At 40.1% G+C, this 17,607-nt stretch overlaps 1 protein-coding gene across 2 annotated transcripts in view; it reads left to right on the top strand.

Annotated features, from left to right (window-relative positions):
* Positions 1-3,972: 3,972 nt before the first annotated feature.
* Positions 3,973-17,607, top strand: part of LPIN1 (lipin 1) — a 35,981-nt gene continuing 22,346 nt past the window's right edge. Inside the window, exons 1-7 of one of the 2 annotated variants that reach the window (XM_010134518.1) lie at positions 3,973-4,167; positions 5,463-5,558; positions 6,641-6,972; positions 7,342-7,461; positions 8,585-8,692; positions 13,355-13,484; positions 16,158-16,467. In XM_010134518.1, the coding sequence (XP_010132820.1) occupies positions 3,976-4,167; positions 5,463-5,558; positions 6,641-6,972; positions 7,342-7,461; positions 8,585-8,692; positions 13,355-13,484; positions 16,158-16,467 (1,288 nt within the window). In that variant the 5' untranslated portion in view covers positions 3,973-3,975. The remainder of the gene's footprint in view (positions 4,168-5,462; positions 5,559-6,640; positions 6,973-7,341; positions 7,462-8,584; positions 8,693-13,354; positions 13,485-16,157; positions 16,468-17,607) is intronic. The other variant, XM_010134517.1, reaches the window with a different exon arrangement.

Genomic DNA, 17,607 nt, shown 5'->3' with positions numbered 1-17,607 from the left:
TCTTGAGTTATGAATGCCAGATTGCCTGAAATGCTGAAGGAGGTGTCCCAGATACTACCCACCACTGACAGTTTCTCAGCTTCTCTCTTTAGTTGATAGTAGTAATTGTATGTTTATGTGGTGAGTCAGATCATCCCATTGATCTAACTGGAAATTATTTTTGTATGGCTTTAGTGGTGTTAGTTTTCAATGCTGACACAAGGGCAAGATTTAGGAGAGTTTGGAATGTACAGTTGGGAGGTTGGTGTGGGTATCATGATGGTACCCTTCAACTGGCCATGAAATAATTCTCTTGGACTCTCAAGTGCCAGTCCGATACCCTAACTGTGGGACTGGCTATAGGCCAGTCCTCCTGTCATTTGAACATGAGGGTTCATTACAGGCAAGTTTTTAGTCTTCATTTTGGATTTTTTATTTCAGCTGCTCTCAAGCAAATATTCTGTCCTTTATGGGGACTTTGTGAAGCGTTGGACTGAGTAATACTTCAGCTATTTGAAAGATAGTGCAATATCAGAACCAAGTGAGTAGTTGTCTCAGTCAGAGTCCGCATCTGTGAGTGAGTGAGTGGATTCTGGCAGGGACTGGCAGCTTGGGAGATAAGTTTGATATTTGATCCATTTGACTCGCTGGCCATTATAAGTCACAGTGTTTAGCGTTGGCCTTGGCTAACTTGGAATAGGAGTAAAATAGTTCCTGATAGAATTAAGCTCAGAATAATCCCAACCCTAAAGTATTTCTGGAGATTTGACTGTCAGGAAGCAAAATGCTCTTACTGTGGTGTAGAGCCAGCCACATGCTGCATGCTGCTTTCTGTTTTCTTGCATACGAGTGAATTGCACCTGTCTCTCGACTGACCAGGTGTGTTGTCAAACCACCTGCAGGAATGTGGTCTGTCCCATGCCACTGTGACTGTGGGGGATTCTGGAAAAATTGTGCACATAATCAGGTGCGAACAGAGTTTGCCCTCCTATGTACAGAACAACCAGAGTTACACCAGTCTGCAGGGTACTCTGGAGTTCTCCCTCAACAACTTGTCCAAATCAGGGTTGTGGCTGTTTATGGCTCCCTTTGAGGTCACATGTCCAGCTTTCCTTTCCCAGGAAAAAAAGAGTATGTAAGGAGAGTGCTTCTTTGTGGCTCTCTCTGATGAGCTTGGCATGCTGCAGTTGAGATATAGCCACAGTGAGAAACCTTGCTTGAAACTAGTGGGAGTTAAACTAAATAGTCCACTAGCATGATATGGGAACAAGAGGTTTAGTAAATTTGGCATAATTAACAGGCAAGCACTGGGGGTTTAACCCATGATGTAAACTCATGTTTACTGCTGAAGTTGCTGCTGTCTGGTTAGTAACCGAAAGAGTTTTTGGAGTGGTCAGAGTGAAGTGTTGCTCCATAGTGTTGCTCTGGGGTTTGAAGAATTGTTGTTTTCCTGGAGTACTGACATAGTATGGACTGACTTTAGCTTCAGAGTATAAACTTAAAAACCTCAGACTCCAAACAATCTCAGCCTTGGTTGGCATGTATGAAAGTTAGGTCTACATCCATGCGAGTCCAATTTCTGAACTGTCCCCCATTATAACTACAGCATCTTTCATTCCCTACATTTGAAATCTAAACTATTTTTGTCTGGTTTCCCGAGGAAGTGGAGTTTAGGTGATAAGTATCCCAACTGTCATTCAGTTCTGCAGTGATTTTGTTGAACAGGCCAAGTTCATCCCAGCTTGAAAGGAATGTCCATCACCAGCTGACAGTTTGAATGTGGCAGTTTCTTTTTAAAGGATAAGAGATTTTTCACTGTATGGAAGCAAGCTGCGCTGTGCCACTTGGCCTCAGAGCTTGAGGATGGTGGCTAACCTTCTAAATTCATGAGTATAAAAATAATCTCTGTGTCCTAAGACAGTGCAGCTAACGTTTGTTATGAACAAGAATTGTTGCAAAATTCACTGTTTAGTTTTCAAGAGGATGTGTAAGTAAGTCCTCCTGTTTGGATTGTTTGCCCGCAACTCTCCTGAATGGCAGGATGCAGGTCCCTGTGAAACAGCTTACTGCTAGATTTGCATTCAAGAAGGCACATTTTTATTGTATATTAGGCTTCCAGAAGTGCTAATACCAGTTGAAAGCTGAAGAACTGAATATAATTGCTCTTTCTGTCATGAAGTTTTCATATGTTGAGTTTGTGGGACTTTCTTGATGCCTGAATTGACAGCTGTGCAGAAGTGCTTCTCCAAACAGTATTTAGGGATTGTTCTTTTATTAGCTAACGTCTTGTGTACTAAAAACATCCAAAATGTCTATTTGGTTTTCAAAGTTAGTGCCTGGTTTTAATCTTAAATCTTTTTGTGATTCAGTTCCCCAGTTGTCACATGGGGAGACCATCATCGCTTTTTGGGGCAATGTAGTGATGACTATCATAAAGCCCAAAAGAACATAAATAGTTCTTCCTTCAGAGCATGGTTTGTGGGTTTGTGTCCTGATACCCATGTATTGCACTAGAAGAAGCAAAGCAAAGCTTCAGTCCGTCCTGTATGGAGGGACTTCAGAAGAACCTCACAGGTGATCATTAATTCATCACAACAGCTATGTGTGAAGAGACCAACCTTAGTTAGAGCATTTCATACCGTCCCAATTTTTTACTGTAATGCTTTCACTGTATTCTTTTAATAGTTTCTTTGTTTGTAAGTATAAATCACAGTTAAAAATTGGAGCTGTTTTTACAGCATTTCACGTGTACATCTTTTTGTTGTTTATGAAAGACCACAGCTGAAAAAGAGTCTATTGTAGCCGATGATGCTGATGATTGCAGGCTGCACAGCTCAGTGCAGTGACTGCCTCTCAGACTCTGAGCTCAGTTCTGTTCTCATCACCATCAGTGGGCATTTTAGCATTGCCTGCCCTGCAAGTGTCTCTTTTATCGATGTCCAGATGAGGTAGTAAAGCCTGGCAAAGAACTTGCATGTGAGGCGTATGCTTTGTATTGAGTGCACGAGGACTTTGCTGAGATCAGTATCTTAGAATCTGCAAGAAGTGTTGGGAAAGTAATGAAAACAATGGACGCTGGAAATGTTTAAAATTTGTACTGTTCAGGGAGGTGTCTGCTTAAATGCATATTTTGAGAGCCCTTTAAAAAACTTTTTGAACTTTTAAGTATGTCTAAGTATGCATGGTGTCCCATGTAGGAGACTAAGTGTATTAAGTGGTCACAAATAGGGTGTACAGTAAGAGAGCAGAAGCAAGAGACTAAATGCTAAGTGCTAAATAAGTCCAGGAGCAGGAGAAATAAAGCCAATCTCTTCAACCATCAACCCATGCCCAATTTTTCATAAACCTGCTGATACTAAAAGGCTGTTTTAAAACAAGAACACTAAAGTTACATTAGGAGGAACTCTTAAAGTTCACATACTCTGGACTGAAGGCTGCTTGTCAAACCTTAATGCCTATCTATTGTGGGTATGCATTATAATAATCTTTTAACAGGAGAAATCTCTGTAAAGTGGAAAAATAGTCTTTGACTTCAGTGTAGTGGAAAATTAGATCTGCTTGAAACCATTCACTTGCCCTGCCCTTAAAAGCCTGTAGAAATAAATGAGAAAACTGTATTTAGTGTTCAGGGCACAATAAATGATAGGAGGAGATGCTATTTTGAAAGTAATGCTTTTTTCTTTGGAGACAGTTGGAGACATTTATGAGCTGCAGAGTCTAGAAGTTTGACAGCAGTTTTGGATGCAGCTGATTTTGTGAACTTCTGAAAGTCGTTACAGTTCTCTGATATACAAGGTCTCTTTTGTTTTTGTATTTTGATAGCTCTCTACGAACAGCTGTAAATAAATTAGGTGGGTAATTCTGATTCTGTGTGAAGTTGTTAGATTGTGAAACAGGAGAATACCCCACTGCTGGAATTTCTGCCTCTTAAATGTTTCTCGAATATAAAGCAGGGGTCAAAATCTTATTTGTTCTTTTGCCTTTCAGGTCCAAACCATGAACTACGTTGGACAGTTAGCAGGGCAAGTGTTTGTAACTGTGAAGGAGCTCTATAAGGGATTAAACCCAGCCACATTATCAGGATGTATAGATATAATCGTTGTACGTCAGCCGGATGGAAATCTTCAGTGTTCCCCCTTCCATGTACGCTTTGGGAAAATGGGAGTGCTACGTTCTAGAGAGAAAGTGGTAAGAAAATTGGCAGTTTTGATATGTTCTGTCTGTGGGTTAACTCTGATGGCATGAAAGCTGCCGAATGTTCTGTGGTGTGGTCCTCAAAGCTTTCTTTAGACACTCTTTATAAAAGTGCCGAAATTGAGGCAAGGTTCAGTTACTGATTCTTGCATTTCAAGGCATAATTTGTTAGACATTGTCTATAATAAAAGTAAAAAAACATTTCAATAAAGCAAAGTTTTGAATGTGCTAATATGGGCCTATGCTAGATCTCTTTAGCTACTGTGTAGCAAGACCCCTTTGTTTAACATATTCAATGATAGTTACAAAAAGGGAGGTAATAATGAAGTAATATTTTCAGATAACACAACATGGACTTAATTGAAACTAGAAAAAGTGGTGAGGACCTAGAGATAAGTGTAACCAGGCTGAATGGCCCGGCAGTATGATACCAAGTCTGAAGTTGTCAGTGCACAACAGGTTATTTTAGGACATAATTTGTAACTACATACAGTCTAGGTTCTAATGTAGCTATAACTGTTCAGCAGAAAGATACTAACGTCATCATGGACATTGTTAATTTCTTAAATAAATCAGAAAGGAATTCCTGTACCTAGGATGGGTAAAAGTTGAAAATGTTACTGTGCCAAAAGTATACTCTGTCCTGAAATACAACATAAATATAGACTTGTCCAAGCCTCGGGAAAAAAAAAAAAAAAGCGGTGAAAATGGAGTTGGTGGTAAGACCAGTTATAGGCAAAGAGAGATCCTCCTGATAAGAACTGGAAAGAGTTGCAGCTGTATAGCAGTGAGATAAATGTGTGGGAGAAATAGACACATAAATGATGCTGAGAATGTGAAATAATTTTTCTTATTTGTACTTCTCATAGTGTAAAGGGAAGTCTGGTTTCTGAACTTGAAGGACAGCATACTAAGAAATTGCATGTGGAAGTTCTTCTTGCACAATGCAAAATTAGCCTATGAATTAAAAGAACAAAAAGATTTGTGTGGTGAGTGAAGCATTCAGAATTACATTTAGAAAGATTCAGGACTTCATATAATGGCTATAAAACTTCCTGAGTAGAGGAGCAGGACAGCAGTGAGCTGAACGAGTTAGAAAAACATTTTGACAATTGATGGCCTTGTGAAGGGAGGAGAGAAACAGAGAAGTTCACTGTTTTGTTTATTGTAAGGATTCCTACGCTTCTCTGAGAAGCATTTGCCCATTGACAGTGGCAGGATAGGTGAACAGGAACTGCTTACCCCGAAGAACTTTCTTTTCATATGAGAATATGTTTATTTTCTTCCAGGTTGACATAGAAATTAATGGAGAGGCTGTAGATTTGCACATGAAACTAGGAGACAATGGGGAGGCCTTTTTTGTGCAGGAGATGGATAATGATCAGGTAAGAGTCAAAACTAATTTAAATTTGTTAAAAATTCAGTGCCTGCTCTTCAAAGTCAGTTTTGAGTTTAGGAATTCTGTTGAAAAATATACCTTTACCCATTTTATGGTTTTGAAAGTGGAAATTCAGTCCTGCAGTTTGTTTTTTGAGTTGCTGAGATTTGGAAGAATCTAAAGAAGGTGATCATGTACTGAAAAATAAATCATAGCTTATGCTCATGTCAGTGTCTGAACAGAAATAATATGTGCAAAGGTTCGCCTGCTTCAAAGATGTATACAACAGAGGTTAATGTGTCCATGGACCTGTTTTTTGCAGAAATTTTTACTTGAACTTATGCACTCAGCAGACTGCCAATGAAAGTGTGCATGCTCTGTATGCATCTGTGCATGCAGTAGTTCTGGTACTCACCAAAAATGTGATCTAGCAACAGATATTCTTGTGGAATTATATTTAAATAAGAATGCCTGCTGTTGACCTCCATGATTAATTAGTAGCTTATATAAGTTATGGTCATGCTAATTTTGAATAGTCCATGTATAATGTAACATAAGAAAAGCTTTCTGTAGGCATTTCTCTTCAGATATCCCTGGTAACTTTTGCCACTGCCACCATCCAGAGTGGGATCTGATTTCAAAATACAGAGTATAATATTACTAGTTTCGGGCGAGAGCTGTGTGTGTGTGCGCATTCATCCCTGTATGTTTAAACCTTCTGATCTTTATATTTAAATCTGTGTGCTAACAGTTACTTGGTGACTGAAGATTGCTAGGAATACTTCCGTGAGTATCTAGAGATGTATATATGTGATTGGATAAAGGGATGTTTGTGTGACCTAATTATAGATTGCTGACCTATCCGACTGCTATCTGTCATCTGAGTTCTGATGGAGAATCGGATTTTACAAAATGTTCAGGTTGTAAACTAGCATTTTGTTTCTACTCTGTATCTAGCATCAGGTGGATAAGACTCATGCAATAATTTGTCCAGTATTAGATTTTGACAATTGTCCGTAGGTTTTGAGAAACGGATTTATGACTGCTGGAGGAACTAATATGTTTCATGGTTTGAATTTTTTTTTTCAGGAGGTAATTCCTTATCATCTCTGCACATCTCCCATTCTCTCTGAGGGAACTGCTTTAATGGAAGCTCAGCTGAAGAGGAACTCCATAGACAGGATAAGAAATCTGGACACCAGTGCATCCCCACAAGTACCACCTCAAGCCCATGGACCCCAGCCTTCTACTGAAACATCCCCAGTCTGTAGCTCTGTGAAGAAAAGGAGGAAAAAGAGGAGGAAGTCTACCCATAAAATAGACAGCTTAAAAAGAGAAGACATTCAAGACACATCAGAAGGTGAAGACATGTTTCCTATGGAGATTAGCTCAGAGGAAGAAAAAGAATCGGACAAGTCAAGGTATCGCCATGGAATTGAGATATGTAATGGAAACCTGCTGGCTTAATGTTCCATTCCATACCTTCTAACAGTGATTTCTAAGTCAGTACATGTGGCTGATGAACATGTTTCTTGAAGAAAAAGCTTTAGGCTAGAAAGCTATTGGGAATGTTAGTAACAAAAATAATGAAAATGACATTAAAAACTTAACAGCAATCCTCCATTATGCTGTGAACTAGAAGGTGTGGGTCAGATAATATTTCTCTATCTCCTTTTAGTTCCTGTTACAGTAATTCTTCTCCGTGGTAAGTTTTTTTGTTATCTGAACAGATTATGACAGTTCAGTAATCAAGTATGGTTCTTAAATGTCACGTCTTTCTGTATACCTAGGAGTCCCGTTCCAGATGTATTAGTTGATGACACATCTGACATAAAGGCTCCTGCGGTTTCTGCCTTTTCTCAGTCTGCGTCTTACCCTCATTCAGATGGTGAATGGTCACCTCTTCAAAGGTACTTTTTCTGATAGTACAGTTCTAAATAATCTTTCTTTTTCCATTAATGTCTTATATGCTAGTGCTATATGAAGTTTTTAATAAATTTTTTTTTCAAATATGGTTACTGTCAGCTACTAGATGAATACTTTCTATGTTTGTAATCAGATAGTGTACAAAGTCTTCAGGTTAGCTTTGTTGTTGATTCAAAGAATGTGTGCATACAAATGCAGCTTCACAAATTCTGAAGAAAATTTATATCTGTTACTGTCACTGCATATAAATATTGTAGAGAGGATCAACATTTGGTGAAATCTGAATCTTTGCCTGATGCATACACCTTGTAAGGACTTTAGTGAATGCAGGTATATAAATCTTTAGTACTTTGGGTGTAGTCCTTTTTAGAACTTGCAAGATTGGAGTTAATTTATGAAAATAAGATTTTGTTAATGAGTAGGAATATGAGCTTCTTGTGTCCATTTCAAAGCTAATCCATTGAATTGCACAGTTAGATACACACGACGTGTTTATTGTGTGAAAAGAACACATACAGTAATTTGCTTGCTTTTTCCTGTATGTGTATTTGTGTGCATGTGTATACCTTTTGATGTCAAAATGGATCAGTTTGGACTGCCTTTCTTGTGGAATGCCATCAAAAAGGGACAATGTTTTGCTTAAGGTGCACTGCATTATAACTCCAGTGAAGTCTGTGTGTGTGAGTGCCCCCATGCACAGTGCCCCACATGCAGACTGTTGGAGTGGAGCTGTATTTACAAGACCTTATCCTAAGAAGTCGAATATCAATAGACTGCCTCTGTAGTTGAGGGTCAGAGGAAGGGAGAGCAAGGAGGTTATTTCAGAGCAAAGGCTTAATATAAATGTTCTGAACTGCATTCTGGAAGAAACTTCCTCCACTGCTTAATGTAGCTTCACCAGTCTGGTGACAGCACGTGTCAATACCTGCCCCTTCAGTGGCTTTTTGAACTGTATGTTCTGTTTGTTTCTTCACTGTAGTATCTGGATTTTGAAAACTGTAGATGTCAATTCAGCATTCATCTAGCTAATACACAAAGAGTTTATGTTCAGCACTTGTGAATAACGACACCCTGTTTTTCTTTCTACCAACATGCTGTGCTGTCCAGTAAGCCTATAGATTGCACAGGGCAATCCTCTCTTCTCACTGTTCCAGCAGATGGAGGCCTATCTAACTCTTGTCCTCAACAATCTTCTCACTTTTCTCCTCCAGACAGGTAGAACAGTTGTCCTCCCTCTTTTCTGGCCTTCTCTTTAATCCTTACAACATATTAATACACTTTTAACATAGCAGTAGTATGTGAACTTTGTTTAACTGCACTTATTGCTAACTCAGACGCTTTGAAAGAAAGTGACATTGGAAACAGCTACCTTTGCTTGCTTGCTTGCTTTGTGGGCATTGACTGGAGGTAAGTTACCTTGCTGAATCATCTCTTCAGTGAGGATGGCTAATAAAAAATCAGACCAATGAAAACCTGGGTTAAAACAGAAGTAGTTTAAGATGATGAAGAATTTCCGTGTGGATTTTTACAGTCAGTGTGTATTTTCACGACATTTTTATCCCATGGTTTTCCTGAGTTGTTTGCTTGTGCATAGGTTGCAAAAGTAAAAGCAAAACAAAGACCTCTGAGATTAAGTGAGCAATGAGGAGTGCAAAACTTTTAACAGGAGGAGCCCAGTACCAAAAGAGGAATTCTTTCTTTGTTCCCTGGTTTAGGGGTAGGAAAGACTTTTTGGATGTTGGATTGCAGTGGGGGAGCATCTTACAGAGTAAAGATGACACAATAGATAAGGCATCTTGTCTAAGGTTTAGGAGACCCAGACTTAAAACTTTGCTGCAATGTAGGATTCCTCTGACTGCGGAATCTTTTCTACAGAGCTAGGCATGGATATAGACACTTTTAATGATATCTTAAATTCAAAATGTCTCAAGATTTTGAAGCCAGGCCCTTTCTCTCCATTAAGTCGGTGGAGAGAAGTCACAGCAACTCAGTTAAAAAAATTTAAAGTAGGTGTTCGAATATGACCTCTATAATTCTCCATTAATGCTGAGGAGGCTTTGAGTAATAAATTAGGTTAAAATGCTCATTGCTTATCTCAACGTAGATGCCATAGTAGGTGCCTAAGATTGTATTGGAAGTGATAATCTTGGGGTTTTTCCCAGGTTCTATGTCTGTCCCCTTGAACCTGACCATGTTGCAGCACCAAGTCAAGGTGAGATCCTGTGACATTCAAGGCTGTTTTCCTCAGTGTTTTTTGTGGGAAGGAAGGGCAGGCACACAGGTTGGGATGGAGCAGTGATGTGCTCTGGGTGGCTCCATGAACTTTGCTCGGGAGTTCACCTGTCCTGCTGTCTAGGTATACAGCTGAAGTACTGTAGTAACTTGTCTGAGTAAGGCCCTCTCTGTGTCTGCAACTGCTTTCCTCTCTGTGAAATGAGAAACTCCATTCTGACCATCTCGGAGGAGGTTCAGAGGCTCTCAGTTGTTGTTGTGACATGTACATGAGGTAGGCCTCTTTGCTTCTGGCTATCTTCTCCCAGTTTATTTGGCCTCAGTCAAGACAGGACTTTTTCTCAGAACACACTGATGCTTTCTGAGGGCTCTCATTGCTTTCAGTGGGAAACACTGCAAAGATCAGTGCGTTTCACTATTGCAGAACGGCCAGTTACAGGCCGAGTTCCTTATTCTTTGACACTGGGTTACATTAAGTGCAATCATACCAGTTAAGGAATACATAGGACTGTGATACAAATATTCAGCGTTTTTGGGATGTGAATCCAATATGCCAATCTCAGTGACTGAACTGGAGTTTCCCTTCCTTCTTGTGCAGTGTTGCCAGGATGGGTGGCTCTAGTTTGATCTGCGATATCTCAGCAATCTGTGTAAGGCAAGAGAATTGCAGCTGGGCTGGGTCAGTTCCCAACTTAAGAGCAAGGAAATTGTAAGGCATAGTTCAGCCTAGGACAAACCATCCTCTTGGTGTAAGGAAATAAACCCCCCATTTTGAGTCTGATCCATGCATGCCTTTGCAGATACTGTCACTGGGTTACACATCCTACGTGGTCTTGGTACTTGGCGTTATTGACCTCTAGTACAAATGTAACATTAATACAGGGTTTAATTTGACCTAACCGAGCTAAAAAAAATTAAAAAAATGTGATGGTCAGCTTTATTAGTCTTCAGTCTCATTTTACTTTGGTGCTGATACTATGAAGTGAATAGCAGCCAAAATAGTCCTAGTGCAGGTAAAGGTGACAACATCTAGCATTACATACAGAAGCAGAACTATACAAACATGAAGTATAGAAACAGGTCAGTCATAGGCATAATTGCCATCTGCGTCCATAAACCACAACCATTATTGTTGCTGTTCCAGAAGGATATTAGTTGCAGAGAGTAATGATTGAACATTAAACAGCAATATGACGTATGAAGAAAAAAGTAAAAGTATGTCTCTGTAATGGAAAACCAGCTCTCACCTGGTGTTATTTGTGGGTTGCAGAGAAAATTCCAGCTTAAGTTTCAGATGATATAAGGAACGAGAATGCTTAGGTATCCTTTTATACAAACAAAATAATATAGCCCCTGTTTACTTTGTGAATGCGTGTTTGCAGTCTGGTTTGGTCTCTGACCTTTTAAGTTAAGATGATACTGCAATAATTCTGCTCTACTCTGAAGCTGTATTAGCATTTGAACACTAACGTACAAAGAGAAATCTGCTGGAGAGAATATTCAAAATCTAACACTTGGTTACTACTAAATCCTTATATTTTATTCTATAGAAAAGTATTATTTATAGACTGAGAGTAAAGATGTCTCCCTTGTGCTCGTGTTGAAAGTTGAGAAGACAGTTGTATATTTTGTGTACTTTTTAATGGGAGAATGGGTAATATTTTGGTGGTCAGATAGGGGGTCACCCTATTCCTAACTTATCACAGTTATACTTGTAGTTGTAGCTACTCTGAACCAATAACCCAGATGTGTGCATGGGTCATTGGGCAGCCTGTCTCAGCAAGAGCCTTCTCAGAGCAAAACTCACCTGTCGTACACACGTAAGCGAGTGCCATATTTCTGACACTTGCAGGCATGTGTCTGGGAATATGCATCATGGTTTTTGGTGCAGGGTAACAGCCTGAGCTTCTTCCCCACTCAGCTGTATGTAAAAGGGAACTGTATTTTCAGGGAAAATTATGGAAAAGGTGAGGTTCTCTGTCCCTGATCAGTGATCCCACCGCAAAAAGCAGCGGTTCCTGCCCAAACTGAAGCAGTGCCTGTATCCCCTGAGGTCATCTGGCTGAGTAAGTGAACCTGAGCTGAACATACCCCAAAGACAAGACTGGAGATTTTTCCAAGTAAACAGTAGGTGTTTTGAAGATTAAAATACAGGTAGTGCACTGATTAACTCATGCAGTGACAACACTTCCTTAAATCTAGATGTTTTGGGCTTAAATCAGCAGCAGAAGCATTATTGCTTGCTGAGATTTTCTGAAGCGCCCAGGTGCCTAATTTCCAAGGTTTTAAAAAGCCCTAGATGCATTGAAAATACCACAAATCCTATAAACTTGTCAGTGGGAGATGTAGAAGCTGCTGAAAACCCCAGCAGCACCAAAAAAGATACACCACAGTGGCATTGCTTATAGATTTTAGTGTTTAGTGTAGATAATGTTATTATCTATAGCTAAAAAGTCATAGTGTTTGTCTGTATTCAAAGTGTATCTTACTGCCACATAGAAGAAAACAAAGAATAATGTAGATAATTAGGTTGCTGGTTTTTTAGATACTTAGATGTTTAGAGTTTTAAAAGCTGCTCTGTGTTAGAGTGAAGTAGTTATTTTCCTGTGACCAATGAATTCCCTACCAGCTAGCTTTACAAAACTGCCTTACATTGAAAGAGTAAAAGTGGTTTGGATATTCAGTTTATCCAGAAGAAGATAAAGAATAAATCAGACATGAAGACTGTATACTAAACTTAGCAAGCCTTTGTTTTTGAGAGTGAAGGTAGCTCAGTTTGGACCTTTGATTTAGGAATATTTTGGATTCTTCTGTTACTTGTAGTTTTTAAATCAGGTATGCACAAGTATACCAAAGACATGCCATGCGTGAGACAAAAAATAACAGTCTTTGTTCATGGTGTTCTGGGTGCAATTCTGTGACTTGCAGAAAAGCAGTCAGGATCAGAATTTTTCATTTTGTCCTTGAAATCAGTGAATCATTATCTATTAATGGCTGACTTAACATCACATTATTGACTTCACCACATAAAAATATGCTACAAACTGATAATTTGCTAATTAATTATTCAATATTTTATATTGAATAGTCAATAAAACAAACAGTTAAACAAAGTGGAAGGGCTCAAATTCTTTGTATGGCTGTCCTGCTGATTTTCTATAAACATGCATCCAAGGGTAGAACTGAAGAAGTTAGTAGAAAGAAGTAGTCAGCTGGATTCCTTAGACTAATTTGTTACTTAGTCAGGATAAAGTGTCTTGTTGAGGCGAGTGAGTAATTTCTGCATTTCACATCCATTGTAACAATACTAACATCTGTTCATTTAATGCTGCTTCTACCATCCCCATTCTTTTTTACCATACATAAACCCCAAAATTCTCCTGAAATGTTCAGGCCTAGTGCTCTTGTTTCATCTCTTCCAGCTTCTCAAATCCTGCCTCTGTTGACAGCACGTCCTAAAAATGGATGAGGCCTCTGAATGGCAGTTCAAGAGGATCCTCAATTGTTTAAACTGTTTTTCCATGCTTTCACACTTTCAGTTAGCTAATGATTGTTTAGGTCTGCAATGCTTTGGGTTAATGGAAAGTGCTTAGTGCATTGTGGTTACTTTTGGTTTTGTAATTTTTTTTGTTTGTTTTTCTTCAGCCCATCAGATTCACGCCCTTCTACTCCAAAAAGTGATTCAGAATTAGTCAGTAAACCTATGGACAGAAGTGGACTGAAGAATAATCCCCACATGCACTGGGCATGGGGAGAGCTACCCCAGGCTGCAACGGTATGCAACATAATTTGTGTAATTCCTGCTAGTGTCTATTGGGCTTTAATGGACCACATGTGCTTATTCTATTGCAGGCTGCTGAAGAAAGAATAGATCCTGGTTTTATGTAAAATTGCAATGGTTTATGTAAGAGCATTACTCCTTAGGAAGTACGGGAAAGAACCTTGTGCTGTGGGTGTTCTCAGCACCAATGATATACATTAGAAAATGAGGAAGTACCTGAGACTTAGTCTTGTAAAAGTTAGAAGCTTAAATAACTTACAAAATCAAACCAAATGTCTTTAGGTAAATCATTGAAATTCATAAATGGTCTTAGATGAAAATTCAGTGCTTGGTGTTAGCGGTGTGATTCACAAAAATTAAAATTGATATTGCTTGAGTACATAAGCATTCAGAAACACCTGTGGTTCTGTATCTCTGCACGCCGGGACATGCAGTGTTCTTGGCTAAGCTGACTGGCTTGGTGCCTGTCTCCTTGCTGAAGCCGTTTGGCCCAGTTAGATGGCAGGATCTGTAGTGTGCCAGCAGCATTGTCTTCCATGCTGCACAGTAGCCATGTGCCGCTGTGTACACTGCAGGTCAGTCAGGTACTGGCTTGCTGCTTATGATAGTGATGGCGTCGGAGTGTTCATACAGGAAAGGGAAGACTTAGGGCTTATACCTGCCTCAGGGTGTGAGAAATAAAGATCAGGTTCCAGTGACATACTGCAACTATGGGGGCAGGGGTGGTGAAGGTTGGCTTCTCTGCAGAAAAGACTGCAGGAGTGATAGAGTCAGGAAGAGTATAAAGAAAAAAAATCCTGCTTTGCAGGCCAGGGAAGGGAGTAACTTCCTTAGAAACACTTCTTCATTCTGGTGATGACATCAGAAACTAAAATACTGGCAGTATTAAAATTTAATGTCGTGGGTTAGGGCTGAGCTGGCCTCTAGGTGATTGACAGATGCTTTCTATTAACCCCACTCCCTCCCCAAAGGGACAGAAAAAGGGATTAAGGGAGAGAGACTTACGGTTTGGAAAAGAAAACAAAAACTGCTTTAATGAAAATAATAACAATAAAATGAAATATATACAATACTAATACTGAATCCAAGCCCCTGATAGCAACCACGTCACTGTCATCATTGATGGGCAGTGGTGTGTGCACATTGAAGGGCAGGTGCTGAGGAAGTCCCAGACTGGACTCAGCAGCAGATGGGAACTAGATTCAGGAATGCATGGATTGGGATTGAAGGCAGAAGAAGAGTTATTGAAGGGACCCTTGTGATCCCTCAGCTTTATACCGAGTATATCAAATATGGGATGGAACACCGTGTTGGTCAGTTTCGGGTCACCTGTGCTGTCCACTCCTCCCCACAGGTACAGCCTGTAACTGACTGCACCCAAAGCATGCAGGGTTTAGCAGTGACCTTGGTCTTCAGAGGAGCAAGTATGAGCAAGAGCCTTTCTGCATCCCAACCCCTGGTAGTAACTGTAAACATCGAGCACTGTCACTGCTAGAAGCAGACCCTGTCTGCAACAATGTGCCGTTAACTTCAGCCAGTGCAGTCACTGAGCAGAGACTGAGCTGGAAAGAAAAGTCACTGAACAGAATTAGTTCTGTTCTAACTCAAACCAGGACATTTATCTTTAATTCACTGTTGATAGCTAGTGACAAAAGCAGGGATGTGAATCCAGAGTTCTTAATTCCTTCAGAAGAGCTATGGCCTCATGTTTAGTATGCCAGAGATGAGCTGTCCCATCACCTCTGCATTATTCTCCTCCTCATGTATATTATAAGAAAAATTGATAGCTATTGTCTGTACATAGAGAAGTGTGTTAATTGCACAGGTCCAGGCAGGAGTTTCAAACTGGCATTTCTAGTCTAGAATTCAGGGTTTCCTGTTAGTAGATTTAGGTGTTTCATTTTTATCCCAGTCACACAGCCTGCTGTGTGTTACAGAATGTATTCGTGGGGGTTTTTCTCTCTGCAGTCCCCGTTTATGTTCTTAGCCAAGCTATTCAGAGTTGATCTGGCCATATGTAAACTGGGAGTTACGCTTTGGATGTTATTGATCTTTGTGTAAGAGTTTGTTTGCTATGATGTGATGGTTATAGCTGCTATACAGCTGCTGGCATAGGAGTTCAGCTCCCCTCTGTAAGAACATCTATCCCACACTCAGAGAAGATCTGGTATTGTTCCTATAAAGGGATTTAAAATCTAAATCTGGGGTGTAGGTGAATGACAGCATACCCTTTTCTGGTCTGTGAGAGCATCCTGATTGTGTAAGAACTCCAGCCTGCACTCCCTTCTTGTGTATGTCAGGATTACCTTATGAATTTTCTTCAGAAAATCCAGCGTTAGGATTTGCACAGGAAGGGAGGAGGATAGTTTGGAAGCTCTGATGTGCTCCTAGTGAGTGGGAAATGAAGACTATAGACTGGAGAATGTAGAGTGTATTGCAGAGCAATCTTTCCTGGCCCTAAGATACAGATGAGTTTTGTGCAAGCTAGCACACAGCAGACAGGTCTTTTCTACACTGTAGCCTCCACCTCAGTTAATGGTGGCTTTCTGCTGTAGTTGGTTACCTTGAGAATGTGATCTCACTGGAGTGAACAGAACAAGTTAAACTCTGGCTGTTGGATTTTAGAAGAGCTTTTCTGTATAACAATCTGTATATTTTTCTTTACAGGCCAGTTCTCTTCTCAAAGCAAAGGAACCCAGCATGGTGGATGTAAATCCTTCTGAAAGCACTCACTTTCGGGTCATCCAAAGTTCTCCTGTAGAGGAGTTTAACACTGTGTCTCCTCTGCCTGCCCTTGGACAAGCAGATACAGCAACTGCTGATGAAAGTGAGCCCTTACCAGCTGAGACAAATAAGCTGGAGACAGAGTCTCCAGGAGCAGCTGTACCACAGTTACCTGCCAGTGAGGAAATAAAACAAGCAGCAGCTTGCTCAGTTCAACCAGCTGGCAAGACAGATTCCCCTTCCAGAAAGAAAGGTAAAGCTGTTGATTCTGCACTTTTTCTATGTGTGATTTTGTCTTTAAATTTCATTGTGTTAAAGCACCTCATTGCCATATAATCTGTGCCCTGAACGCATTTTCAGATCTAGAAAGAAGTAAGCTTTGCAAAGAACCTTCAAAACCTGAGCAGGCTGTTCCCAGGGGCTGTGTAATAAGATAGAAGATTCTCCTTGCTCTGGGATTTTTGGCAACGCTGTACATATGAGCAAGACTGCAGAACTTGCTCCAGATTCATCCGTATTGTACAGACTCAGAAATTTCACTTCTTGGTACGAGCACTGCAGATCTGCTGGTTCGCCTGCTCTGACTGCTTTCTGAGTTGTTTTGTCTCACTGGTAATTGTGGAACCTCTCTGCTGTCGTACAAATGTGTAGTATGTCTTTTGCACAAACAAGAGATTTGCTGCGTGATAAGGTGCTTTTATTTCACGTGAGCAATTTCAGTTCTGTGTCCTGTCTGGAATCTGTGAAATACAACTCTTTGAAGACAAAAATGACAGCGTTACTCTGCCTGCTCTTCAGTCTTTACGTAACTTTTTCTGGTTGCTTTTCTGATGTTTGATGTCGGAAATTGGGACAATGAGAAGTCGTGGGTTTTAGACTGAATTCCAGCTTAGGTTTTGGCCTTACAGTGGTTATTTGTCTAGACATACCAAGAACAACAGGACAGTGATGACTCTGTTGTGGTACTAGTGAAAGGTCCAGGAGGGTTGTCTTGCCCCCTGCAGTGGTGAATGTGCACACACAACGCATCAGTTCTATGTGCTAAACAGTGAATTGTCTCCATAACAAGCCAGTTATAATGTATTAGTGACTAGAGTATAGTCTGTTGTCTTACTTCCCTTTTGCGAGGAGAGGATTGAAGATTAGTTCTCAGAGATGAAATGCTCTGATTGCCTTACTGTGAGGCATAATAGGCTTATGCAAATACTTGGCAAGTTTTCCTTTTGCTGTTTTCCTGCAGCAACTAGGGACTTCTAATTCCCAGTGGTTTTGTCTGGAATAGGGAGGCTTCAGCATATCTCAAAACTAGTCCTCTGCTGTCCCATTCATGTATTCAAAGTCTGAATACTGTATAAGCAACTTGTTTGGAAATTTTTGGAAGTACCATTTTATA

The sequence above is a fragment of the Buceros rhinoceros genome, unplaced genomic scaffold (assembly GCF_000710305.1).
Source record: "Buceros rhinoceros silvestris isolate BGI_N320 unplaced genomic scaffold, ASM71030v1 scaffold5664, whole genome shotgun sequence".
Lineage (NCBI taxonomy): Eukaryota > Metazoa > Chordata > Aves > Bucerotiformes > Bucerotidae > Buceros > Buceros rhinoceros.
The sequence above is the reverse complement of the archived record's forward strand: the minus strand, read 5'-3'. Positions and strand labels throughout refer to the sequence as shown.